Source organism: Fonsecaea monophora (assembly GCF_001642475.1).
Source record: "Fonsecaea monophora strain CBS 269.37 chromosome Unknown Scaff122, whole genome shotgun sequence".
Lineage (NCBI taxonomy): Eukaryota > Fungi > Ascomycota > Eurotiomycetes > Chaetothyriales > Herpotrichiellaceae > Fonsecaea > Fonsecaea monophora.
In genome coordinates this window covers 4958-30095 of record NW_019174053.1, presented here as the reverse complement: position 1 = coordinate 30095, position 25138 = coordinate 4958, and the positions used below count along the sequence as shown (strand labels likewise).

Here is a 25138-nt window from a genome sequence, read left to right as displayed (position 1 = left end):
AAGGCGACGAAGTTGACCGCACCAGACTGCTTGGTAATATGTCGCGGGACAGTACATAGCCATCGCAGCGTGGATATGTGCCTGTGATCGAAAGTTAGCAAAATTGGAACGCAGCATGGATCTTCAAGGATATCAATGAATATATGCCGTGAGCCGCCTTGGGGCTATTTGTGATGTGCCATGCGATCTGGATCCATAGCAGGTGTTGCTTCCAGGGATTGCTGATCTTGCTGTCCGCGGTACAGTCTTTCGTCCATGATATTCGGACCGATTTGGAGACAGAGGCAGTTTCGTGCTTGTTGCACAGTAGAAGCATTATGCTTGCCCATTTAGAATTGCTCTAGGAATTTCTGACACAAGAGAAACGCTGCCTTTGGGAGAACACATCCAACGTCAATTCGCCAGCACGCAGCTGCGTAGCTCACAAGCTTTGTGAGAACTGTCACTGCCGTTACTCGCGGAGACCATGTTGTTGGCTTGCGACAGTTCCAGTTGGCTGGGTTCCTGTCTGACAGCAATTCGCAGATGACGAACTCGATCTTCGCAACATAAAGGCATTTGGCCCGTACGGGAATGGTAAGAGATACTCTTACTCACCAGCAAAATGAGGGATTTTTTTTTTCTTGCATTCGGCCGCTTTGGCCCTTCGCTTTGAGTAGGACGGTTCACCTCATATATGCTGGTGGCCATTTAGGTAGACGGAACTCCTGATCTCATCTCCTCATGGATTAGTCCTCTTGGACTCGATCCTGGTGCCTTTGACCGGTTTTCGATGTCCATTGGAACAGGGAACTTTCTCTGGTCCCCATATGGGATTCACCAGGAAGGCCAGACACGCGCTAAGAGGCGGTGCAACGGGAGCGGCGCAACATGTTGCTGCCAGACGGGGAATTTTAGATCTTGCGAAAATGGTTTCCATGCAGACGCACGGCATAATAAGTTGCCGGCCAGTGTTGAGGTGCTTCAAATCTCTGCACCCAGCCATTTTGATCCTCTGGCATGAGAATTGTGTATTTCAACATCCACGCTGGCTTGGCTCCCTTTTGGTGGCAAGTGCTTTTGGTCGCACAGTTCCATGAACTCCTTGCTAAGATCTCCAATAGTGGAATAAAGACACTTGTCGTCTTCTATCTAGACAATTTGACAGTGCTACTTGGGTAGACAGCTCGTTTGGGACACTGTTGGTCTTCTCGAAGGGTTGTGTCATCCCGTTTTGGGCTCGCAACGGCTTTTGGAGCTCTCCAGGCCTTTTTTTTTTCCCATTCCGCTCGGCCGTTCTGGCTTCGATGCAAGCAATGGTATTTCCTTGGGCAGTAGGGCGATGGTTTGAATCTCTCACCAGCAACTCGAGGGATTTGTTAGGTTTGCATTCGGTCGCTTTGACCCTGGGCTTGGAAGAGACGATTCACCTCAAATTGCTGGCAGAGTTCAATCAGAACTAGCAGGATTTTCAAAATCTTCCGGGCATCAAATTGTAGTATTTGGTCGGGAGCTGCTCTGGCCTCTGAGTTGAGAGAAATTCTGTGGTATCCATCGCCACGGTCGAGATGCAATACATCTTCGGTACCGTTCTATCGCGGGTCGCAGGGTAAAGAGGGGATAAGGAGGAATGTAACGATGAGAAATTGTGAGAAGGAGAGAAAGGTGAAATCAAAGTGAAAGTCCAGGTACAAGTAAACACATGCCCTGGCAATATCTGCAGAAGTAAATTGCCAAGCTCTGCTTAGGATGGTAGCGTGGATATTAAACACGCTAGCACGCGACAGTGCTTGGCTAAAGCTTAGACATTATGCTAAACCAATCTGGGGTGCGGTGACGTAACAACCTCTTCTACCCTTTTCCCGAAATCCCTGCACAGCTGATTGACCGATTACGTGGCTCTGAGATCGCGTATGAGTATACAGCATCTTTGGAGAGATACTTGCATCTACTTCCAAGTTTGAAAATGGCTACGGCACCCTGGGGACCTCACCTCGAGGAATGTGGGAGCACTTGGCGTCGTGAACGCTGATGTTTCCATGTCCCAGTCATGTAAACATACTTCAAAGTGCTTCCCTCCATTCCTTCGAGCCCCTTTCTCGGACTCCTTTTTCCTCCTTTTTGTTTTATCCAAACGCCTTCGGCGTGGCCCGTCGCTTATACATAAGTAGCTGGAATTTTATTGTCATGTTGCCTCCTCTCCGCTCTGCCTGAGATATCTACCGTGCTCTAGTCTGACCACCGTACCTCGACGGAAATAACATTCATACAAAACCGGCCATTCGTTTTCTTGTCTATATGAGAACGTTGTTCGGATAGAAACTGATATCTTCACAGTCAACTAGCGGGCCTGGCACAGAGAAGGAAAAACAGTATAAAAAGAAAAAAATACCTTATTCGGTGGGATTCAAGGCAAGGGAACAACAGGGTATAGATACAACATGTGTCGGTGGCTCGCCTACATCTCGCCTGATGAAGAGTGCCTCCTGGAGGACGTGCTCATCACCCCTGAGCACGGCATTGCCAAACAGGTCCATGACCACTACTTGCCAAAGCTCTTCTCGCACGCCCCTGGCGAGCAGACATCCAAGCTCGAGATCACCTTGCGCAACCGCCTCAACAACGTCGACGGCTTCGGCTTGGTATGGTACACTCCCGTACGCTCCTCGTTCATCAACAGCGTCGAAGGCATCCGGCCGGCCACCTACAAGAACGCGCAACCGCCGAACAACGATGCAAACTTCCACAGCATCTGCGCCGGCACGTCCACGACGGCCGCGTTCGCGCACATCCGCGCCGCAACGGGCGCCTCGGTGGCGGCGATCAACAACCACCCCTTCGTGTTTGGGCGGCACACGATCATGCACAACGGCCTGATCTCGCACTTCACCGACATCCACCGGCCGCTGCTCGCGCTGCTGGAGAAGTCGGCGTACGAAAACATCCACGGCACTACCGACTCGGAGCACCTCGCGGCCTTGTACATGACCAACCTGACCCGGTCGGCCGGCGGCGGCTCGCAGAGCTGGGAGCGGCAGTACACGCCGCAAGAAATGCTGCGCGCGCTGGTCGAGGCCTTCCGCGCTATCATCCGCCTGCAACAGGAGACGCTGGGTGCCGAGAACGTCCAGGCGTGTTCCATGAACGTGTGCTGCACCGACGGCGAGCAGCTGATCGCCGTGCGTCTGCGCAACCACGCCGTCGAGAACCCGCCCAGCCTGTACTACAGCACCACCGCGGGTGTCACCCTCAACAGGAAGTACCCGGACAACGCCTCGGGCGCAAAGAACCCCAACGCCACCCTCAAGCCCGAGGACCACGGCAAGCACGTCATCGTGGCCAGTGAGCCCACGACGTACAAGATCGGGGAGTGGAAGGTGATAGAGAAGAATCACGGCGTCGTGGTCGACAAGGACGGAAATTGTACCGAGGAGACGATCGAAATGCCCAAGGATCTTCTCGCTCAGGCGGCTACGGGACGGCATTTTTGAATCAGTGACCAAGAGAGTGGTCCTCTGAGATATAAAAAGCTCGCGTTGTGTCTGGCGAAATACTACTCTTCAGTCAACGTACATTTAGACTATACCTTGTCCATGTATCAGTCCATGGTCGGAAAAAGCCGAGTCTATCAAAGTACAGAAAGCTACTTCTTCCCTCCAGGAACACGGCCGTATGACCTCCACTTTTGCTCAATATTGCTCAGCCTCTATTCTTCAGGTTCTCAATCTTCCGTGCAACGCCCTTGCCTTTGTCCTGTACTTGCCTTGTCAACTCCCGATTATAAATGGTCTTTCTCCAGTTTCCACCCAATTGGTCCGTACATTGTACAAGTTGCAGCGCCGTTGTCAGAACGTCTTTCTCCTCCTTCAAGATATCCTCGAGGAGGTGTCGCTCGTGTTCCAGACGTTGAGTCCACGTGTCTGTTAGAGTCTGGATAATTACTCCCCCTCCACGATCGTACTCGCTGACCTTCGATCTCATGGCGTCTTCTTCTGAGCCGAATCGGAATAGGACATCCTGGGCACATATCAGTCAGGCCAAGGGGTACAAGGGATTGGCTTACATTAGTTATGTTGATGATAGCATCAAGCATACCCCGTTGAGACTCACGGGCAGATGGAAATGCTATTATCGAGTCGCCTCGTCTAGAGTCTCCTCTGGGTTTGTTGGAAGGAGACGCAGTCGTCGAGCCATCATGTTCCGAGTCAGATTGTTGTCTCCGCCCTCGCTTGGGCCCGCAGCCTAGACAATCTCCATAGACTGTTTCGTCCCCATTTACAATAGTCAAGCTGTCGTTACCAACGTTTTGCCACGTGTCTACTCCTGTCGTTTTCAGGCCTCCATTGTCTGGCACTTCATTAATTGAAAAGCGGTCATGCAGGTGAAGACGCGTGGAGAACGAGTCTGGCGTTGCTGGAGGTAATTCGGGCTCAAGCTCAGGCTCAATAACGAGAGGCAGGCTCATGCTCTTTTTCACCCTGATAGGCCCCGTAATGACGGGCTGTCTCATTTCTTTCAGAGGAAGAGCTGTTTGCCTAGCCTGTCCTGCGGGTCGTATTCTGCGAAGAGAACTGGGCTGCCTGACCGAGTCGGCTGGTGGTGGAGGCGGAGCCATTGAATCGGCTGCAATATGCGGGAGCAACGCGCAAGGCTCACGCGTGCTCTGCGGGCCCGCCACTGGGTTGTCCTGCGTTAATGATACAATATCACGGTGAATCTTGGGTACAGCATTGACTCTGCGAGACAGACCCGTATTGTTCAACTCTCGAGTCGGCTCTGGATTTTCAAATTGTATGATTTCCTCAGAAGTTGAACGGAGTGCATGGGATACGGCACTCCGTGTGCTGGAATCTTTCGTTGCGGGTATTTGACAACCTGCATGATTCTTGCTGTTACCAACGGGTTCTCTGGTTTGTGTATATCCCTGATCCGAGGCGGAATTGGTCTTTATGGCCTGGGCTATCGAGTCTCCAGTGATTTGCGTTCCGTTGGCTCTAGAAGCGTAACAATGAGACGCATCATCAGTAAGGAACGGTCTTTGTAGTCTGGTTTGGTGTATACCGGTCTTGTGCAAGCGAGGAGGGCTAGAAAGCTGGGAGGCGTTCCCACTGGCCGTTTTCTCAGTTCTGGAGATAACATGCCTGGAAGTTTCTGGTTCGTTGATGATAGTCGTCCGTTTATCAGAAGCTGAGACGATTTGCTCGCCTATGTTGTCAGTATGTGTATAAATATCCAGCCCTTGGCGTTCACCAGGCTCCTCCAGTAAATCATCCCCATCGTGTGCAAATAGAATCCGGGTTTCCTCGATTTGTGGCGGGCTCGGTGAAGACTCGTCGCAGTAGTCCGGAACAAGTTCGTCGATGTCTTCCACATGTTCATCTTGCCTGACCCTTACACGATTGGGGGTTGGACTGATCTCCTTTGTCGATTCGTAATCGTTAAGTGTCACTGGAGACTTGATTGGAACAGCCTGATTACCAGGGCCTTGAGGTCCAAAGTGCACGATTTTAGTCTTTCGCAGTAGCTTTTCGCTCACTGGAGGTATCGAACTCTCACTCGGTCGCTTCGAGTCGCCTTGGTAAGTAGATTTCTGCTGATCATTACCCTTTGAACCAGCAATAGTTTTAGAGACGGCATTTTCGCCCGAATGCTTTGATGTGTGCTTCTCGTTGCTCGCTACAGCCTGTTCAGGGCTGGTCTGCCGCGCAGCGGAGCCGTGCATTGGTGTGAGTTGGTCGTCTGGAGGGTAGCATGCCAGAGGGCCTCGTGCTAGTCCATCCTCCCCATCGGTGCTGTCTCCGTCAAGGATCTCTTGCATATTCGATGCAAAACCGCGTTGGGAAGCTTTCAGACCCTTTTTCGTTGCCCCTTTGCTGAGGGGAAGGGAGCCTCGAACAGCCTCCCCAGCTTTGTCATGCGTTTCATGCTTCTCCCTCCCTCTTTCTTCGATATCATCCTTTGTGGTATCCTCGTTGCTCTCATCAGGTTCCTCGACATACGTTGGTGTTTTTTTGGCAGCCCGCCTGGACCTCGTTGAGGCGGCCGTCCTCTGGGATTTTTCACCTGCTGGCCTGATCATCTTCTCAATCTGCTTTTTCTTGTGTCGTTTTGGTGAAACTGCGGTCTGAAAGTTCCCCTTTTTCGTGCTTTTGGATTCCTTCAGAGATGACTTGGTCGGGATCATAGAAGTTTTCGTCTTTGCCTTCTTTATGGGACGAATTTCCTCATCACTGGAAGGTGGGAGGTCAAAGTCAGCGGCCTCTAATGTGGATTTGAGTGGTTTCTGCATCTGTTCGTTCTGAAGAGCTGTAACGTCTTTGACTGTCCTCCGCTTGAGGCCCACTTTGGCTGTTCCTCCTTCAGCTTGAGAATCGCTTTGTGCATCAGGCTGGGGAACCACCACTTTAGCCATAGCGATCTCTGGTCTGGGGTTTTTGTGGGCAAAGTCAACTACAATGATACTTTCTGCATCTGAAGGCGATTGGGATGCTGGTTCTTTCTCAATAGCACCTTCCGCAACATCCACTTCCGTATTTCTGCGACCCAGCTGCACCCGTCCTGAGGTCATCCTAGCCCTTGACCGCACACGCTTTGGGCTACTCTGAGAAGTATGTGGCAGTCCGATCAAGGATTCGTCATCTAGGGAGAGCTTCGGTCCCAGTGCATCCTTAGACAATTTATTGCTTGATCTTTCGGCAAGCTGAACCGTGGAGGCATGAATCTGCATCGCAGACGTAGCTGTCGAATCTTGATTGTGCCGCTTATGCGATGAAATGTTGTGAAGAGGGGAAGAAGGATTAGCATCGATGGCCACTGTAGAATTCGATCTTGTTCCCTTTCCGGGGTTGTCTTCTGCTGAAGCTGAATCGAATTCCATAAAGGCAATAGAGTGCTTTTTAGGAGTTCCTGGCGCACCTAGCACGCTATCTCGTATATTCTCATGCTGCCGCTCCTCAACCATCTGAATGAACGTTTTCACTGCATCCTGGTCATCAAAGGTTATCGCGAGGCTGTTTATGGCGCCTTTGGCTCCATTTATAAATCGATCCCCTTCAACCCCGGGATATCGGATTTCAAGGATGGTCGATAATTCGGGATCCAGGGCCTGCTGATTGAGGGACATGTTCTGTGACACAGGGACAGAAAGTAATGTGAGCATATCCCCGCCGTTGGGTATTAAAAAGGCAACCTCGCTTGACACCGTCGCAACAAATGGTGAAGAGCCTGCGAAGTATTCGCTTCCGTCACATTCGAGGCGCTGTACTCTGAAGATACGCTCGGCCCTGCAGGATTTTAGCCTCAGCCCTGGAGACCGTGCCACGAACCTCATACTGTCCAGCAAATGCTCTTGCGAGATCATTTCCACTAAGGTGGTCGACAACCTTACTCATCCACGTGGCATCGCCGTTCTTTGAGACAGGAAGGCTATCCACAATACTGGGTTTGTTGGACGACTTCTTCAGAGCTTCCCTTTCTGCCCCATTAAACAGAAGCTCTCGCAGCACATCGGCTGTTAGGATGCGAAGAAAATAGTTCTGTTCTATTTCGAGTATAGATGTCAAGTGCTGGCTGGCTCCGAGTCAGTGAAGGTATACATATCGGGCATCTGAATACCTTTCATCAGTATCCATTATCTGGTTTGTCACAATCGAGCTGGAGCGCAGCAGGACCGAGAGGAATTGCGCTAGCTTTGCAGCGTCAGCTTAGTGCAATATCACTGCAACTGGGGTCGAGGTTGTGGGAATGCAATACTCTCCAACGATGTTGTGGTCTTTTGTCACTGCTGACTAGATGGCGCAGTACGCAAGGCCCCAACTTCCTCCCGATGTAGTTGCCATGCTCTTGGATTTTTGCAGGAGAAACTGCAGTCCTTTGTATCCGGGACAAGACTGCAGCCAATGTATTCTCGTCTTGGTATTGTCGGACGGTTTCCTGATTGAATGAGCCCAATTTAGCCAAACACAAGGAGGCACCAACTATGAAAAGATATAGCAGCTTGTTCTGTGTCTCCGAGTAAGGGAAGTGAAGAATAACCGACGCGACGATGTAGAAAGACTGTGAGTCAAGACGGACGATATTCTTGGGTCGGCCATCATCCAACAGCTTCTGGAGACTGCGAAGGAGGGCGCTTTGGGTGGGATTGAAGGGTTTCCTGAACGGCTTGACGATCTCGTCTGGTAGACTGCATAGAAGAAACCAGATCAGTCTTCCAATTTGTGGTCCTCAGTGGCGCAGACTTGCCTCACGACTCCTTCTGCTCGGAATCCTTTCTGGAGATATCTCACAAGAGCTGAAAATGAGGTCTGGAAATGAGACTGTGTGTCCATTATAGGGAGATGGCGAAGGATCAATGAAAGCGTGGTAGGAGTGGTGCATCGACTGAGAACGCAGTGAAGCAAGAAGAATAGATGAAAGAGTTTAGAGGATCGTTGTAGATGGCCACCCATATAAGAGAGCGCAAACTCCTCGTTCAACTCACCGAATATTCAACACATCTGCCATGCCTTCAAAGTAAGCAGAAGGCAACTCAAAGCCATCTCTAATCGTATATCCAAACCGTCCATGTATCTCTCTTGAAATTGTCATACACTCATTCATACAATTCGTTCCACCACACTCACTGCTCCATATTTATGCTGCGTCCGTTCAATCAATGGCTCTTTCTCGTCCAGAGCAGAACCAATGTTATCGCCAGCGTCACCTTCATGGTCTGCATTCTTGTCCCCCATAGTCCGTTCGCCATCTCCAAAAATTTCTTTGAAGAAGTTGTCGTAACTCGCCCAACATGCCGCAAACATAGCATTCAAGAACTTTGCAAACCACTTTGGATAGGTTCCGTCTGGTCTCAAAAATATCGCAGCAGCCCCACCCATGAAGAACAAGAACAAGGGAGACCATACACTCAGAAAGATGAAGGAGCCCAACCTCTGCTTTATAGTTGTGAGGTGGAATGTACGGATCTGGTGGAGGAAGGCTTGATATTCGAGGGGCAATCCATGCTCTTCGGCACCGTCTGTAATCAACTTTAGGTATCTTGGGCTTGGTTGTGCATAGGATGGATCAGGTCGAGTTGTCTTTGTGGGTGCAAACAGGGTGTGCGCCTTAAAAGGTTGTCCCGAGGGCATGGTTGGGACATCCTCCATTGGGCCTCCATTGAGGGCGTAGCAATCAACAAGCACATCTTGATATCCTGCGCCACCACCTTCTGTAGCGATGATGTGCACAAAATCGGACTTTGTCACTTCGTAGACCACCCCGACCATACCCTTTTTCCAACGATCTTTGTGGTAGTCCTTCGTGGTCGTGGTGTCTCCGTCTCCGTAGGGTGTGACATCTCTGTAGCGAACATTGCCAAAGCACGGCTCGAAATATGGGATTCCCGGTAGATCAAAGGTCAAGGATAGGCTCGGGACAAGGACATTGACCTGTGATAACGGGCGTATGCCTCTTTTTCCTCTGAATGTCTCAGCACTCAAGTTGGATCCATATCCCAAATACAAGACCGTCTCATTGTCGCCATCGTCCGCAGCCGAAACCTTGTTGAGGGGATGTAGCTGATCAAAGGGCCGATTGGTAAGGGACTGTTGTTGTCTTGCCTGCGACGTGGTCGGGACGCATTCCGCCGAACGCGTCCTCCGACTGGTGGTGGAAGGTCTTAGGGAATCAAGCCACAGCTGTAGGCTGCCGAGAGCTGGACCTGAGCATGAGCTCTCCATTGTATATGTATGTGTATGCTCTTAGCCCTGCCGGAGGGAGGATCGCAATACCTGGGCTCAATGGCGCGATTGTTATGGGGTTTTAATAGTAATAATATCTGCCTGGCCCGCATGCAAGCATTCGGCCGAGTGAGATTAGTGCATTTCCAATCCTGATAAGGTAGGAGAGTGCCCGCCAATAATGATGACGATACTGGCAGTGCTGTGTGAAGGGCTCCGGCTTCCCATGCCGTGTCATGAGTATGAACGTGAAATGCCTTGATATTGTCATATCGTCAAGTATCATGCATTGCATTTACATATACAGCATTTTTGCTATTTGACCGGACCAAATTGTGTGATTTGAGGTCTGAGTCGTACTGAACACATACTGTACTCCACGCCCAACCCGAACTCTGGTTCCTCGCACCCAAAAACTAAGCAAAAGACAAGCTCTTCTTGATTTCTGCAATTGCCTTCGCAGGATTGAGCCCCTTAGGGCAAGTCCTCGAGCAGTTCAAAATTGTATGGCAACGGTATAAGCTCATGCTGTTGTCCAACGCTTCCTTGCGTTCTGCCTTGCGTTCGTCCCGAGAATCAGCTAGCCAGCGGTAAGATTGGAGGAGGATGGCAGGGCCCAGATATTGGTCACTATTCCACCAATAAGATGGGCATGAAGTTGAGCAACAGGCGCAGAGAATGCATTCGTATAACCCATCCAACTTCTTGCGGTCGGCTGGTGACTGTCGGTTTTCCTTGCCCTGTAAACGTGTCAGTAGACGTCTTTTCTTTCGCTACATATAGCCAGAGAACCTACATCTGGTGATTTTGTGTCTCGTTGCAAGAACGGCTTGATTGATTTGTATTGCTTATAGAATTGCGTGAGGTCAGGAACCAAGTCTTTGACCACGTAGGTATGCGGCAGGGGGTAGATCCGGGACTCCTTCGCTGTATCGGTGGGAATTCTGCCTGTAAAGGATTGTCAATTTGAGGCACATGGACGGAGATGAGTCGCAAATCTTACAGAGACAAGCAAGAGTGTTCACTCCGTCAATGTTCATGGCGCAGCTGCCACAAATACCCTCTCGACAGCTTCGACGAAAGGTCAGCGTCGGGTCTACCTCATTCTTGATTCGGATCAGCGCATCCAGCATCATAGGCCCAGTCTTGTTCAAGTCCAGAGTGTATGTTTGCATCCTCGGCTTCGACGTCGGCTCGTCGGGGTTCCATCTGTAGATGTGGAATGTCTTGATCTTTGCATCCTTGTCCGGTCGTGGCTCTTGCACCGTACTAGTCTTGGAGGGAGAAACTGGCGGTCGGCTGGCAGACAGATCGTACGCACTGTCCTTGGTGACGGTGGCGTATGATCTCGCAGCGTAGGAGGATCGGATGGTAGCTCGGGCGGGCGCCACCAAGCGCGATGCTGTGCGTAGAGCTGCCATGTCCGACGTCGAAGCTTGCCAGGAACAGCAGTTATGGCACAAGACCGGAAATATTGTGATGGATTGGAGCGGAGAGTAGCTGTTGAAGGTGATTGAGATTGGATTGAAAGTCGAGGGCAAGTGGCGTGCGATGCTCCCAATTGCAGAGCCAATCACATCGCAGCTAAATAATACTGCATGTTTTCCGCATCCGATCACATTCCGAGGCACTGCCGGGTCTTCCTGAAAACCTTGTACCTCGCAGACCTCGTAGGTTTATATGTGTCAGTGTCGTTCCCATGCAAAGTTGAAGGCTTTAACAATCCCTATACAAATAATCTCACACCATATGTGAGAGGGTCTAGCAGACCCTGAATATTGCCAGATATCTCCCCTTTCCCCTCGATTCAACTTGATTCAGGCACCTTTAGCTTTTCATGTCGAGTCAGCCACTTGCAGATCTAGCAAAGACAACATCCGCTGCGCAGCGGTTGTGATGTAAAGTCGTAGAACTCATTGGGCATGCAGCTGACAAGAACAAAGCATCTTCTCCTGTCGGAGAACACCAGCGTACCAGCAAAGTTGCCAATCGCCGACTGACCTGCAAAATCCGTTCGTATGTCCGAAAACTTTCAGTCACTCGTCCTCGAATCTTTATATAGTACAAGAACTGCAATGGTGGACGTCTTCGCTCAACTCTGAACGTGGAATAGGATTCTCTCCTTTGTTGAATGGTGACCCTATATCATTGCGCTCCTCGTATGGAAATGTCCAGCACAGCAGCAGCACCAATCTGGTTCATCACCGGCTCGTCATCTGGCCTGGGTCTTGCCTTGACTCGCTACGCTATCGCCAAGGGCCATCTTGTGGTCGCCTCATCACGCAACCCTTCAAAAACGCCAGAATTGGTATCGGAAGTTGAAGGTAGTGGCGGCAAATGGATCACGTTCGATACGACACAGTCAGAAGAAGCAATAAAAAAGACGATACAATTTGCAGAATCCCTCTTCGGTGGCATTGACATACTTGTCAACAATGCCGGCATAAGTGTTCTAGGCGCTTTGGAGGATATACCTGATGCCGATACTGTTTTCCAGATGCAAGTCAATTTTCTTGGGCCACTGAGGATCATGCAGGCTGTGCTTCCTGGGATGAGAAAACGAGGATCGGGGGTCATCATGAATGTCTCCAGCACGCAGGGCGTCGCTCCAGGTCTTGCGTGCGGTGTCTATGCGGCAAGCAAAGCTGCCCTGGAAGCTGCATCCGAGTCATGCAGTCAGGAAGTTGCACAGTTTGGGATCAGAGTGCTCATCATTGTGCCAGGTGCATACAGGACCGAATTCGGCAATTCGAGCACAGGTCGACACATTCAGCCGTCAGTCGAATATAGCGGCGATCATCCGGTGAACCAAAGGCTTCAACTCATTTCAAATTTGCCCAAGATAGCAATGGGAGACCCGGGCAAGGCTGCTCAGGTGATGTTTGAAGCTGCCACAGGAGAAGGCGAAGCTGGAGGGCTTATCAAGACAGAAAATTTGTTGAGAGTGATCATCGGCCCGGATTCCTGGAAAGGGGTTGACAAGAAGGTCACTGAACTGCGCAGGACCACGGACCTTCTTAGGGGAGTCGCTGCAAGTACAAACTTTTAGGAGGTTTTGTGCATTGCATATTGCAGGCGAGGCATCAAAAGACACGTCCTAGAGGCGCTTGAAAGCGACTCCGCTTGTTTAAAAGTATGCTTTCAGTATAGGGCTCCAGTGGCTGAACAAGCTGCCGACTGGGGCAATGACTGCCCCCTATGCCTCCTAGCCAGTCAATCACTCGATGGTAATGACAATAAGGCCGGCCATAGAATGCAATGCTACGCCGGCGCTGCATAAAGTGATTATAGAAAGAATAATGCATCTGCTTTAGCATCTCACGTTCTTCGTATCAGGCTCCTGTCCCTAATGTGAGCCCGATACTCCGGTTCTAGAGGATGTCCAGACGGGGGAGGGGAAGAGGGAGAGGTGCCGGATAATTCGTTGACGGGTAAGCTATAACCACTGTCAAACATGTACAAGTATTGAGAACGTGTTGGTAAGACCAGGTGGGCTCTGAAGCTGGAACCTTACCTACTCGATACTCCGTTCCAATAGACCTAGCGAGCTAATCATAGGTACAGTACGTTGTATGCAGCCGGGGGCGTGCGCCAACTGGACCGACCCTGCTTTCTGGGCCGATTCAACAGCATCTGTAAGCAGACTTCTCGCAATGCCCAACTCGCCTCCTCTTTCCTTCGAGCCATGCACAAGTCTACGCTACAATAGCGCCCTGTTTCCACCTCATGTTCATAGCGGGACGCAGACAACTCCATTGAATGGTGAGTTCGTTGTCTGCTATCCATTCTCAGTTGGGTAGCGGATCGCGCAATTGTTGCCTCCACGTCCGATCGGAAAGTTTAGAAAAAATCTCGGGCCCGAGATTTTGGTTTCTACCGGCACGTCTTACCCGGCTTGGTAAACGTAGCGAGGTTCAAAGAATGAATTGCCGGTGCAAAAAGATCCCCTTCTTTGCGATTTCACGGTGGTGGGGTTAGCGGCCGGGATTCAGGCAGTCATGCATAATGTCCGGGGGTTCATTGTGATTTGTCCTTGCCGCTGTAATACCGCTTGTAGCAAAATAAAAGCGATCATTCGGTGAGTGAAAAGCGGTCTCTGGTGAAACGCAAGAATGGTGTTGAGCAATTGCGCAGAACTCAGCCTAGGGAAACGTAGGGAGCTCAGAGCGAGCTTTGAGGGCTCGAGCCGAGGGGAGGGTGCGTTCAGGCAGCCAAGAACTGTTGAGTCTGGATGGCGAGATCACACAAGGATGAAGAATAGACGGTCTGCCATGACTCCATGATGGTGTTCACTTTGGATGCCTGCGACTGCGGAGGCGAAAAACAAGCCATCCACCTTTTCGATCCCTTCAAACCCCTCCCCACATCCCATAAACACCGGGAACAATCAATATTGCAATCATTAGAGGCAAGCCATGATTCATTTGCTCAAATAAATTTTGCGGAGAACTCAGATTGGCCGCTCCAGGGCTTTTGGATTGCTAAGCTCATCGCCAGCATCGCCATTATCGTCCCACTTGGCCCTGTTGGGGCAAACGGCCAAATACAAGCTTCGCATCACTTACGCCAATAGGGCGAAGTTCAGATTTTCAACAACCCATGCATCCAGGCCGAAAGCCTGCGAGACAAAAGCCGTCCAATCGACATGGCTCGACCTACCGGTTCTCGTGTCCACCCTTCTGCATCACGAGAGGCCTGCCCGGTCAAGTCCCTCTACCTCCGATTAGCCCTAGGACTGTGGAATGTCTCCGCCCCAGTCAACACTCATTTCCTCTCGCTTGTAGCCGCTTTGCCTTCCATTACGCCAGCACCGAGGATGTTTTGCGCCTGATCCTGGTTCCCCTCCTAGTCATCACTTCCCGGCCCTCGTTCCTCCCGTCACCGATTCTTCGGAATTGATACTACATATTCTCTGACCCTCCCCACCTGGACAGTCTTTTCGTCATGGACTGTTCGACAGATTCCATCAACCTTGAATTGTTGTTGACCGTTCCCCACGCCGGACCCAACTGCTATGGCGCACACTGACGGCGACGAGAGAGAAGTTGAGCGTGCCATTTCCCGGAATGACGTCGAGGAGCAGGATCTGGAAAAGAGAGATGAGCGAGCACAATACCTGGAAGTCCCGAAAGACACGAGAAGAGGAGGACGAGGCAGGAGTCAAGACAGTACACGGTTAGAAAAGGTCGAGTCGACAGTGACCGAAGCAACTGAAGCCAGTTCTGCTGCCTTTGCATATCAGACCGAACCTGAAAAGGTACCATGGCGTCACAGAATAAATCCGCTCCGTCGGAATCCTCCGCCTGTACCGGAGGAAAGGACAGTGTGTCGAGAATACAACGCGAGCTTCCTCAGCCTCCTCCTCTTCCAGTGGATGAATCCTCTCATGATCACGGGCTACAAGCGGCCGATTGAGCTGAACGACATCTGGCTCGTCAATCCTGACCGGAGCGCCACCACCATGAGAGACAAACTGTCGGCCTCTTTCAAACGTCGTGTTGCACGAGGGGAACGTAACCCTCTCATGTATGCCCTTTTCGACACTTTCCGAGGCGAATTTCTACTTGGCGCCATGTGTGCTCTATTTTCTGCCCTGTTCCAAGTGTTTTCCCCCTTCACCACTCGCTACCTGATCCAGTTTGCCACAGATGCCTGGGTCGCAGATAAATTCGGCGGCAAATCTCCCAGCATTGGTCATGGCATCGGCCTGGTCATTGGCATCACATTTATGCAAATATGCCAGTCCATGGCGACTAATCATTTCATCTACCGTGGCATGATGGTTGGAGGAGAGTGCAGAGCAGTGCTGATCAACGCCATTTTTGAGAAATCTCTGGTAATTTCCGGCAGGGCAAAGGCTGGCGGAAAGGCGATCAAGGCCGATGGGGTACCGGAGACGGTAGAACAGACCGAAGATGAGAAGCACGAAGCTAGGTCGACTCTTGCTCGCGTCCTATCAAAGCGACTCACTCCCAAAGGTGGGCCGAAAGTTACACCTGACAAAGCCGCTGGGATTTCCGGAGACGGGGTCGGCTGGAACAATGGCAGAATTGTTAATTTGATGAGCGTCGACACTTATCGTATTGACCAAGCCTCCGGCCTATTCCATATCCTGTGGACGTCGCCCATTCAAATCATTGTCGTCTTGATTGTGCTGTGTATCAACATTGGATATAGTGCTTTGTCAGGCTATGCCCTTCTGGTCATCATGCTTCCCGTCCTGACCAAGGCCATCAAGTCGCTCTTAGCCAGGAGGAAGAAGATCAACAAAGTTACGGATCAGCGTGTGGGTCTAACGCAGGAAATTCTCGGCTCTGTGCGATTTGTCAAGTTTTTCGGATGGGAGACGAGCTTCCTGGACCGATTGAAGGAGCTTCGCAAGAGGGAGATCAGGGCTGTCCAGATCTTGCTCTCCATCAGAAATGCCATCAACGCGGTCGCCATGTCGATGCCAGTGTTCGCGGCCATGCTGGCTTTCATCACATACTCATTGTCCGACCACAGTCTTGCTCCGGCACGCATATTTTCGTCTTTGGCCCTCTTCAATTCCTTACGGATGCCCTTGAACCTTCTTCCTTTGGTTCTTGGACAAGTTACCGACGCCCAGACGGCGGTTCAGCGTATACAGGAGTTTCTATTGTCTGAAGAGCAGGAAGACGAGATCGTGTGGGATGAAGAAATGGAGCCTGCAGTCGAAGTGCAGCATGCCTCCTTCACCTGGGAAAGGACTGCTAACCAAGATATGGAGAGGGCAGCCACATTCCAGACGAAAGGCGAGCTTATGGCTGCCAAAAAGGCCGAGAAGGACAGGAAGAAGGCTCAGAAAAAGGCTGAAAAAGCAGCGAAGAAGAACAAGAAATCTCCTGGGGCATCGAACGATGATATCGCAAGTGAGACTACGGAGGTGGAACCCTTCAAGTTACACGACATAGACTTCACGGTGGGCCGAAATGAATTGATCGCTGTCATCGGCACGGTCGGTTCGGGTAAGACTTCACTTCTGGCTGCTCTGGCGGGGGACATGCGCAAAACGGATGGCAAGGTCAAGATGGCATCCTCTCGAGCGTTTTGTCCACAATATGCTTGGATCCAGAATGCCACTTTGAAGGACAACATACTGTTCGGGAAGCCGTACAAATCCAAATGGTACAGGGACGTTATCGATGCCTGCGCCTTGAAACCCGACTTGGAAATCCTCCCGGCAGGAGACCAGACCGAGATTGGCGAGCGAGGCATCACTCTCTCGGGCGGTCAGAAACAAAGGTTGAACATTGCGCGGGCGATTTATTTTGATGCAGACATCATCTTGATGGATGATCCGCTCTCTGCTGTGGATGCCCATGTTGGTCGTCATATCATGGACAAGGCAATCTGCGGTTTGATGAAGGACAAATGCAGAATCCTAGCGACCCATCAACTCCACGTTCTTTCCCGATGTGACCGAATCATCTGGATGGAGGACGGTCATATTCAGGCCATCGATACCTTTGACAACTTGATGAACACGAGTGTGGATTTTCAAAAATTGATGGCCACGACCGCCCAAGAGGACGAAAGTGCAATGGCGAAAGCAAAGGATGAAGATGCGAATGAGGAGAAGCCTGGAAAGAAGACCAAGAAGACCAAGCCCACAGGCCTGATGCAGCAAGAAGAGCGTGCTGTCAAATCGGTGAGCTGGTCTGTCTGGGGAGCATACATTCGTGCATCAGGGTCTCCAATCCTCTGGCCACTCATATTCATCTCCCTCGTCTTATCCCAAGGAGCCAACATAGTGACCAGCCTGTGGCTCAGTTGGTGGACGAGTGACAAGTTTGGATTTTCCGAAGGCGTCTACATTGCCGCATACGCATGTCTAGGACTGTCCCAAGCGGTGCTCATGTTCGCGTTCTCGACTCTTCTCTCGACAAGCGGCACCAACGCCAGCAGGGTTATGCTGCAAAAGGCCATGACTCGAGTTCTACGCGCACCCATGTCTTTCTTCGACACTACTCCTCTCGGCCGCATCACCAACCGGTTCTCCAAGGATGTAGACTCAATGGACAACAGTTTGACCGACGCCATGAGGATGTACTTTCTTACCCTGGCCATGATCACCTCGGTCTTTGCCCTCATCATCGCATACTTTCACTATTTTGCTGTGGCCTTAGGGCCTCTATTCGTCTTGTTCCTGTTTGCGTCAAGTTATTACAGAGCATCAGCACGGGAAATCAAACGGCACGAAGCGGTTTTGCGGTCGACAGTCTTTGCACGATTTTCCGAGTCTATTTCAGGAGTGGCATCTATTCGGGCATATGGGCTACAAAGCTTTTTCGCGACACGCTTGCGGGATGCCATCGATCAGATGAACTCGGCATACTATCTGACGTTCGCAAACCAACGCTGGCTATCTACGCGACTCGATGCAATTGGAAATATGCTTGTCTTTGTCACTGGCATTTTGGTGGTGACGGATCGTTTCAATGTGAATCCCAGCATAGCGGGTTTGGTTTTGTCCTATGTTTTGGCTATTGTACAAATGATCCAGTTTACTGTGCGGCAATTAGCAGAAGTGGAAAACAACATGAACGCCACGGAACGCCTGCACTTCTACGGCACTCAGTTGGAGGAGGAAGCACCACTGAAAGGCGCGGAAGTGCCAGACAACTGGCCTCAAACGGGAGCAATCACATTCAACAAAGTCGAGATGAGGTATCGAGCGGGGCTGCCGCTCGTTCTGCATGGCTTGGATTTCCACATCCGAGGCGGAGAGAGAATCGGCATTGTCGGTCGTACCGGAGCCGGCAAGTCGTCCATCATGGCGGCGCTTTTCCGGTTGACAGAACTCACGTCGGGACAGATCAAAATTGACGACATTGACATTTCGACTGTAGGTCTTTACGATTTGCGGTCACGTCTCGCCATCATCCCACAGGATCCAACCCTATTCCGAGGCACTATCCGCTCAAACCTGGATCCGTTCAATGAACACTCAGACTTGGAACTCTGGGCTGCGCTACGAAAGGCTGATCTCGTGGGAGAGGAGATGGCGACATCGGAGAAGGTTGATCGCCCCGACACTGCACGAACTGCAGCCACATCGACGTCGAACGTGAACGCCCCCACCGGAGCTAGTCGGTTACATCTCGACAGTCCTGTGGACGAAGAAGGGTTGAACTACTCACTAGGCCAGCGGCAATTGATGGCATTAGCTCGAGCCCTAGTCCGCAATTCACAGATCATCGTCTGTGACGAAGCGACTTCATCGGTCGACTTTGAAACTGACGAGAAGATTCAGCGGACCATGCGGACTGGGTTCGCCGGAAAGACGGTGTTGTGCATTGCTCACCGACTGAAGACTATTATCAACTACGACCGTATTTGCGTGATGGACCAAGGACGCATTGCGGAATTGGACACTCCTATCAATCTTTTTGAGGCCGGTGGCATTTTCCGGAGCATGTGCGACAAAAGCCATATCGTGCGGGAAGATTTCTTCAGAGAGTCATAGCATCGGGGTTAACACTGGATGATTTTACGGTACATACGTCGCTTGATACCTTGATAGATTGGGCGCTCTCTCAGCCATTGTCTGTTTTTTCCCTTTTCAATAAAAGCAAGCTAGTTTAATCACAAACTTTGGATCCGGCATTCAGAGGAATTCCACTTCGTCTTTTAACAGTAGTGTACTTGTCCGACGAAGTACACACTTGATACATTTTGATCAGACAGATACCCGAGCATTGCCGAGGGATTCAACACCTAGGCTGACCATGAGCAAGATGGACTTTGAACTGTCTACCTACCCAACTGGCTTGCCGTCTGCCTAGGACGGCTTGTTCGGGGTCAACTTTGCAAACAGAGCGGGGCGTAATAAAAATACAGGACATCAAGTAATGCACGAACAATAGATAATAGAGTGACAGCCTTGTCCTCCTACTGCTGACAAAGACACTTTGTCAAAGGGACGCAGGCGGCGGTGCAGGCGGCCCTCAAGCTTGGCACCTGCAGGCATTGACTCGATGATTGGGATGTTGATACTGAGAGACACACTTCTACTCAGATAACACGGCCTTGGCCACCGACACAACATCCATCCAAGTGTCACTCATAATGACATGATCGAACAAAGACGGTATCTTTGCTGCATTGGTCAATTCCTCTCTACGCCAGCCGGCACGAGTATGGGCGATGAACTCCCGGATTGCATCAGTGACATCTGTCGACACGCCCTTCACTATTTCCAGCGCCTCACTGTACACAGCAGCACCCGTGGGGCAAGGGGATCAGTGCATGAGAAAAATATGCATTACGTCGCGACCAGATGACTCCTGCCAATCGGCGACACCTATGTCCATTTGTCGGGCTTCGCATCATTTCTACGACACCCCCTTCAGATATCCCCGATTCTGATACAGCTCCTGAGTTGACATCAGGCCTTCAATCTCCACAGTCTTGTCTGAGCCTTTTCCCAGCTCGTTGACCGTCCAAACGGCCGCCAACTTTAGCCCTGAGCGCTCCCTGGATTACGTGCAGGATGGTCTTTGCCACGAGCTGGCTAATAACCGGCGGTATAGCGGTCCATACATCTTGATATTGCACAGCTGTGGATTGGTAAAAAACAAAATCATCGCAGAAACCTTGGAGCCGAGCCATCTCCCGTACAGTGAGAAGGTCTTGCCGTCCTGTGAGATGCATCGTCAGCTTATACAATCGGTAACAATCAGGAGCTATCTTCTGAAACCACCTACTGGGATGCTGCCAGGGTAAGGGATTGCAGGAGAGTGCTACAAGTCCGTCAGAATCCCACTGCAGAGGAACCTTCCAATTCGGCAACGGCTGCCCTGTTTGGTGATTGTAAATATGACTTGGACATGCGCGTCGGCCTTGCCCTTCTTGCCTGCCTTCGAGAGGAGGAGAGCACACAAATGCTCGATCTGGTCCCGCCCCAGTGCGAGAATTGTCAAAGTCGAGGTCGCCAATCAGGTCACGGAGCGTGATGGTTTCTGGTCTGCTGGAAGAGGCTGGCCAGTGCAGATACCAAGGGAGCGGCGCGCAAAATGGAGAAGCAACCAAGAGCAGCACGTTCCTTTCTTGCGGAAGCCCATGCTCTTTGAGGCGACAGAGCCTCATGTGGACGGACCGTCTATGCTTGAGAAAATTGACTATGGTTGCCAAAAACCGTGGCACTACCGCTGCGTGGAGCACGGCCGGCGAGCTGAGTACTACCAAAAAGTCAGGCTTGCTAGGGCCCTCGAGAGCCATATTGACAAGGTCGAGCTGGGAGACAAAATTCTCTGCTGATGACATCTTTTGATTCGCTTCATTCAGGCGAAAAGGAGCGTTTGCCCCTGCGACCAGCGCAATGTTTGGTGGTGCCGGATTTGGCGTCGACAGGGGTTGGAGCTGCTCGGAACAGATGTCGTCGAGGACTTTCCTCGGTGGGCCATCATACACTTGACTCTGTGCGTGTCGGATCTGTATCGGTCAACAAGGGGGCTTTCAAGGGTCTCAGCGATGCATCATCCATACCTTCCAGGACAAATGGCGCTCTTGGTCAAAACCAAGAGCAGCTCGAATATCGAAGCCAGCTTGCGAAAATCCTTCCGCAGGCCCAAGTACGCCGGGCGTGAAGTCCACAACAGATGGCCTGGAAGTGGTGTCGAACTGTGGTGCCGGCCACCGATCACGGCGTTGAAGGAGATGAGAGGCTATTGGTGTCCAGCAAGCAACTTGCTCATCCGACGCCGGCCCTCGTATTGCAAAACGACAGAACATGGTCTCATCCTCCGAGGCTTGAAGGTTTCGTGCTGTCAGCTCATTATTGGCGTCATGACTAGAGTATCCCCTACTTACCTGGAGGTAGTTGAAGGACATGGTCGACACCGGTGACGACAGTGTTGGAGCCAGCCATCAGATCCGCCGCAGAGACAATATCACCCAGCTGAATGACTTCAGCATCATCTCGCAAACCCATTTTGTCGAAGTCTTCGAAATGAAGCAGCAGTTCTAGTTGATTGGCGACCATATCGTTGTTGTCAATCCCGTGGGGCTTGAAATCAGGAAAACACGACCAGAGTCTTGAATACTTGGTGACCAATAAATATGCCGTGGAAGCCTCATCTTCCCCCCCACAATAAGAGATATCGTGGATGAAGATGACATTCTCCGAGGAACTGTCACTACCGAGGCGGACGAGTGCATATTCGTCTTTCACAAAATGAAAGTCCAGGTGTGCGCACTCAAGGCTGGCCACGGGGTGAAACGTCGGCTGTCACCAGTCAATATCAGTCGGTTATTCAGCCCACGTTTGCAGAAAGTCCAACGTACGGTATGATGTTTTTCCCGACGTGCCAGCAATTTAGCAAATGCTCCTGGCAACTCCTCAGCATGCCACCGCCGCCATTCACTGTCGTCTTTTTCAAATCCGGGCTGATCATCCACCTTCTCGAAAGAAACCTCGACTCCTTCGCGGCGGATGGCCCTTCTCATCTGCTGGTTTGCTGCCCCAGATCCGTTGTCGGCAACTTCAGGACTGTTATCCGCGGCATCTCCATTGGTTCCATCAGGCTCCGGTTTGGACACGCACATGTCCTGACCCTCTACGGCCTCTTCGTTACCGTTGACTTCACTGATGTCCATTTCTGTGTCAACTGGAGACAATAATAACCCGCGTGGTGCCACGGGTGCTGGCGGGGCAGCCATAAAGGAACCGTTTTCCACTCGCGCGACCATTGGGAAATAGAATTCATGCGGGTCCAACCCGGTGAAAATTGCTCTCGAGTCGGTCCTAGGGACAATTTGAAAGGCACAGCGGCAGTCCATGGTGGATTCTGCGCACAAGGGCTGCTTCGACCGCGAGGGGCGACCGTTGGACGTGCGCCTGTCTGTTCACACATAAGCATTGGGCCAGGGGATCCAAAGCAAGATATACCAATACGCACCGCGTCGATCGACATGGACTACATCGTTTCGTTTGACTTCGCACGTGCTCACCCGGTGCAGAGTGACGTGATAGCAGATATTTTTGTTGCATATGGCCGACACAAGTCCGCCTTCGTTGCCAATCCAGCGAACCTCGAGTTCTCGGATCGCGTCGGTACGTGCAACACTGACCAGTCGAGGCATGAGCGCGAGCTGATCACGCATCCTGCGTCGCAATCGACGACGCAAGCTGGGGCTCGAAATACCTAGATCGTCCCCCGACTTGGAGAGGAGAGCGTCAAACAAGTCTTCCACCACATGGTCACAGAAAAACGCCTCTCCGCGAATGTACCCAGGCGCTGTCAACCGCAAAACCTCACACAGGCCATGTTCGTGGACCTTCTGGAAACTTAACCACTTGCCGTGGATCTGGATTCGTTTCACATCCTTGCTGTACGCCAGGTCGAGATCCGTGCCTCCACCTTGCACGAACTTAAAGCGCAAGTCGCGCAGTTTTGGATGCAAAGCTAACGAAGCTAGGAGAGCACGGAGGACATTGGTACTGAAAGGTGTCCTGTCGGCGTCTATTGGTTCCGAGTGCATGAATAACCGGGTGCGTTCTTCCTGAGGAGTCCGAACAAGCGAGAACTTGCTCAATAGGCGCCACACCGCACGCGAGACTGCAACGGGTCTTCTGTGAAGCTCGGCTGGGATCAAATCAACCTGATCGACGGCGACGGGTTGAGAAGGGTCACGTTCGCAGTAAAAGAACGCGTCAGGATCATTGGTTTTCAGCCGCTCCCAAATCAAGCGCACGGATTCCTGTGATAACTTGTCACTAGTCACAGCAACGTCGGGGCAATCTTCCTTATCACGCAGCAGGTTGATGTAGGCGTCGATCAAATCAGGCCTCTGAGTTTGAATGGCCTGGTCCCAAATATTGGCGAGGATTTCGGTCTCTTCCAACTGGTGTCGCAGGTGAGTTCGATCGCGGCCAATAGAGCCACAGGCAAAGTTGTACCCGAACATATAACCAGTGCTATGTCCTTCAATCCGCAACCCCTTGAGATAGATCCTCCCTGCGAATCGAGTGTCGAGGATCAGATCGCCTGAAAGGGTTTGGACGACGTTGTCGGAGGAGGGCGAATCGAGATCGACCGAAACCGTCAGCCAGGAACGAAACTCGTCTTCAGAGACCTCGAGCCCATAATCCCCCTTGGCCTTGCCGATTTTGACCGACACGTCTTCCCAGATATGTGATTTGAGGGTCCTCTTGAATTTCGGTTTGGTACGGTCAAGTGCGTATTTTGCCTTCATTTTCTCAACCTTTTCCGGTTTGGCTGGCGACAAGTGGCAATAGAGATTTGTACGGTACAGTCCGCGCAGTCCAAAGTTCCAATAGAACTCGCTGGCTGCAAATTTGACCGAGTGGCCCAGGCGGCGCAGAACCAGGGCCGCCAGCTTGAAGCCCTCCCCGTGACACCCTGCAAGCTCATCATTGCCGACTTTGGTCGAGTTGCCCAGCCCTAGATTGCTGCGTCGAAGCTCTGCCTGAAAGTTGGCCAACTCCACCGTCCCAGCCCTGCGGATGAAACGGATGTATCCCAGAAGTTCGCCGGTTGGTCGATTTGCTGGTGTCACGCTGCTGTGGACCGTGATTTGGATCTGCGCGCGCGTTTCTTTGAAGACTGGTCGAAAGGCTCTTGGGTCGAGATGGAACGATGATATTATGGCGTCCTTCCTGGGTGTGACATTAATATAGGCGCAAAACAGAACCGGAAGTATTATGGAGCAGTTACCAGTTCTGATAGAGTTCTCGGAACGCCTCCCGGCCTTCCCACGACTGGACATACCACGTGGTCAGTCCCGTAGCCACATCGCCCTTACTCAGATGCTCTTCGTCGTCATTGAAAAAGTTCTGGTCGAGGTCGGGCGATTCATCGTCTGAACTGTCTTCGCTGAGGGTAAGCACATCGTATACGGTGTCGTCCCTCCCATGTTGAAGCAGGGAAATGGGACACGGATGGCTATTCATTCTGACACGGAAATGGCCTCAAATGTTTGCTCTTGGAGGAAATCTGCTACATCACTTCAGCCCCAATGCACACATGCGAGGAACTCCGAGGAAGGGGGGCGCGAGTTTCTCACGTCACGAGAGGGCGAATCGTTGTACGATGTGCTCATCGATATGGGATCTCACTCCACATGCGAGCTGGGGGGAAAGAAGCATCGATTCCAGATCAAAGGACAGAAAGAGTGAAACAATTCTGGGTAAAATCAGGCGGGTGGAAAGAAAGGTGCCAGAGCCATCAGCCATATACATCCAGGCCAGCCACCAGCCAACCAACCAGCCAGCCAGCCTCATGTCTACACCACAGATTCCCTCTTGCTTGGGGCAAAGGAGAGCTCGAAGAAAAAGGAACCGCTAATGTGCCTCTCTTTGTTTTCCCTCTCCCCCTCCTCCACAGAGGAACAAAGGACTATTAGCCACCAGACAAGAAACCCTGCAAGTGCAGTGACAAGGTGATAACCCTGGGGATGAA

The 25138-nt window shown here is 51.5% G+C and overlaps 6 protein-coding genes across 6 annotated transcripts; 3 read left to right on the top strand and 3 right to left on the bottom strand.

The window, feature by feature from the left end:
- Positions 1–2420: 2420 nt before the first annotated feature.
- On the top strand, positions 2421–3470 carry AYO21_10503 (hypothetical protein; the record flags this gene model as incomplete). Its single annotated transcript, XM_022660419.1, has 1 exon — positions 2421–3470. The coding sequence occupies one exon, from the start codon at positions 2421–2423 to the stop codon at positions 3468–3470; it is 1050 nt and encodes a 349-aa protein (XP_022507253.1).
- A 208-nt stretch (positions 3471–3678) lies between these two features.
- On the bottom strand, positions 3679–9695 carry AYO21_10502 (hypothetical protein; the record flags this gene model as incomplete). The annotated part of the gene is made up of 4 exons (XM_022660418.1): positions 3679–3996; positions 4043–7262; positions 7312–7514; positions 8601–9695. The coding sequence occupies 4 exons, from the start codon at positions 9693–9695 to the stop codon at positions 3679–3681; spliced, it is 4836 nt and encodes a 1611-aa protein (XP_022507252.1).
- Positions 9696–10111: 416 nt separating this feature from the next.
- On the bottom strand, positions 10112–11116 carry AYO21_10501 (succinate dehydrogenase [ubiquinone] iron-sulfur subunit, mitochondrial; the record flags this gene model as incomplete). The annotated part of the gene is made up of 3 exons (XM_022660417.1): positions 10112–10435; positions 10492–10643; positions 10699–11116. 3 exons carry the CDS (start codon positions 11114–11116, stop codon positions 10112–10114), a joined length of 894 nt encoding a protein of 297 aa, XP_022507251.1.
- Positions 11117–11862: 746 nt separating this feature from the next.
- On the top strand, positions 11863–12744 carry AYO21_10500 (hypothetical protein; the record flags this gene model as incomplete). Its single annotated transcript, XM_022660416.1, has 1 exon — positions 11863–12744. One exon carries the CDS (start codon positions 11863–11865, stop codon positions 12742–12744), a length of 882 nt encoding a protein of 293 aa, XP_022507250.1.
- Positions 12745–14709: 1965 nt separating this feature from the next.
- On the top strand, positions 14710–19182 carry AYO21_10499 (hypothetical protein; the record flags this gene model as incomplete). Its single annotated transcript, XM_022660415.1, has 1 exon — positions 14710–19182. The coding sequence occupies one exon, from the start codon at positions 14710–14712 to the stop codon at positions 19180–19182; it is 4473 nt and encodes a 1490-aa protein (XP_022507249.1).
- An 868-nt stretch (positions 19183–20050) lies between these two features.
- On the bottom strand, positions 20051–24630 carry AYO21_10498 (hypothetical protein; the record flags this gene model as incomplete). The annotated part of the gene is made up of 9 exons (XM_022660414.1): positions 20051–20192; positions 20259–20356; positions 20423–20458; positions 20598–21149; positions 21204–21382; positions 21528–21942; positions 22002–22558; positions 22616–24336; positions 24395–24630. 9 exons carry the CDS (start codon positions 24628–24630, stop codon positions 20051–20053), a joined length of 3936 nt encoding a protein of 1311 aa, XP_022507248.1.
- Between the last annotated feature and the right edge of the window lie 508 nt (positions 24631–25138).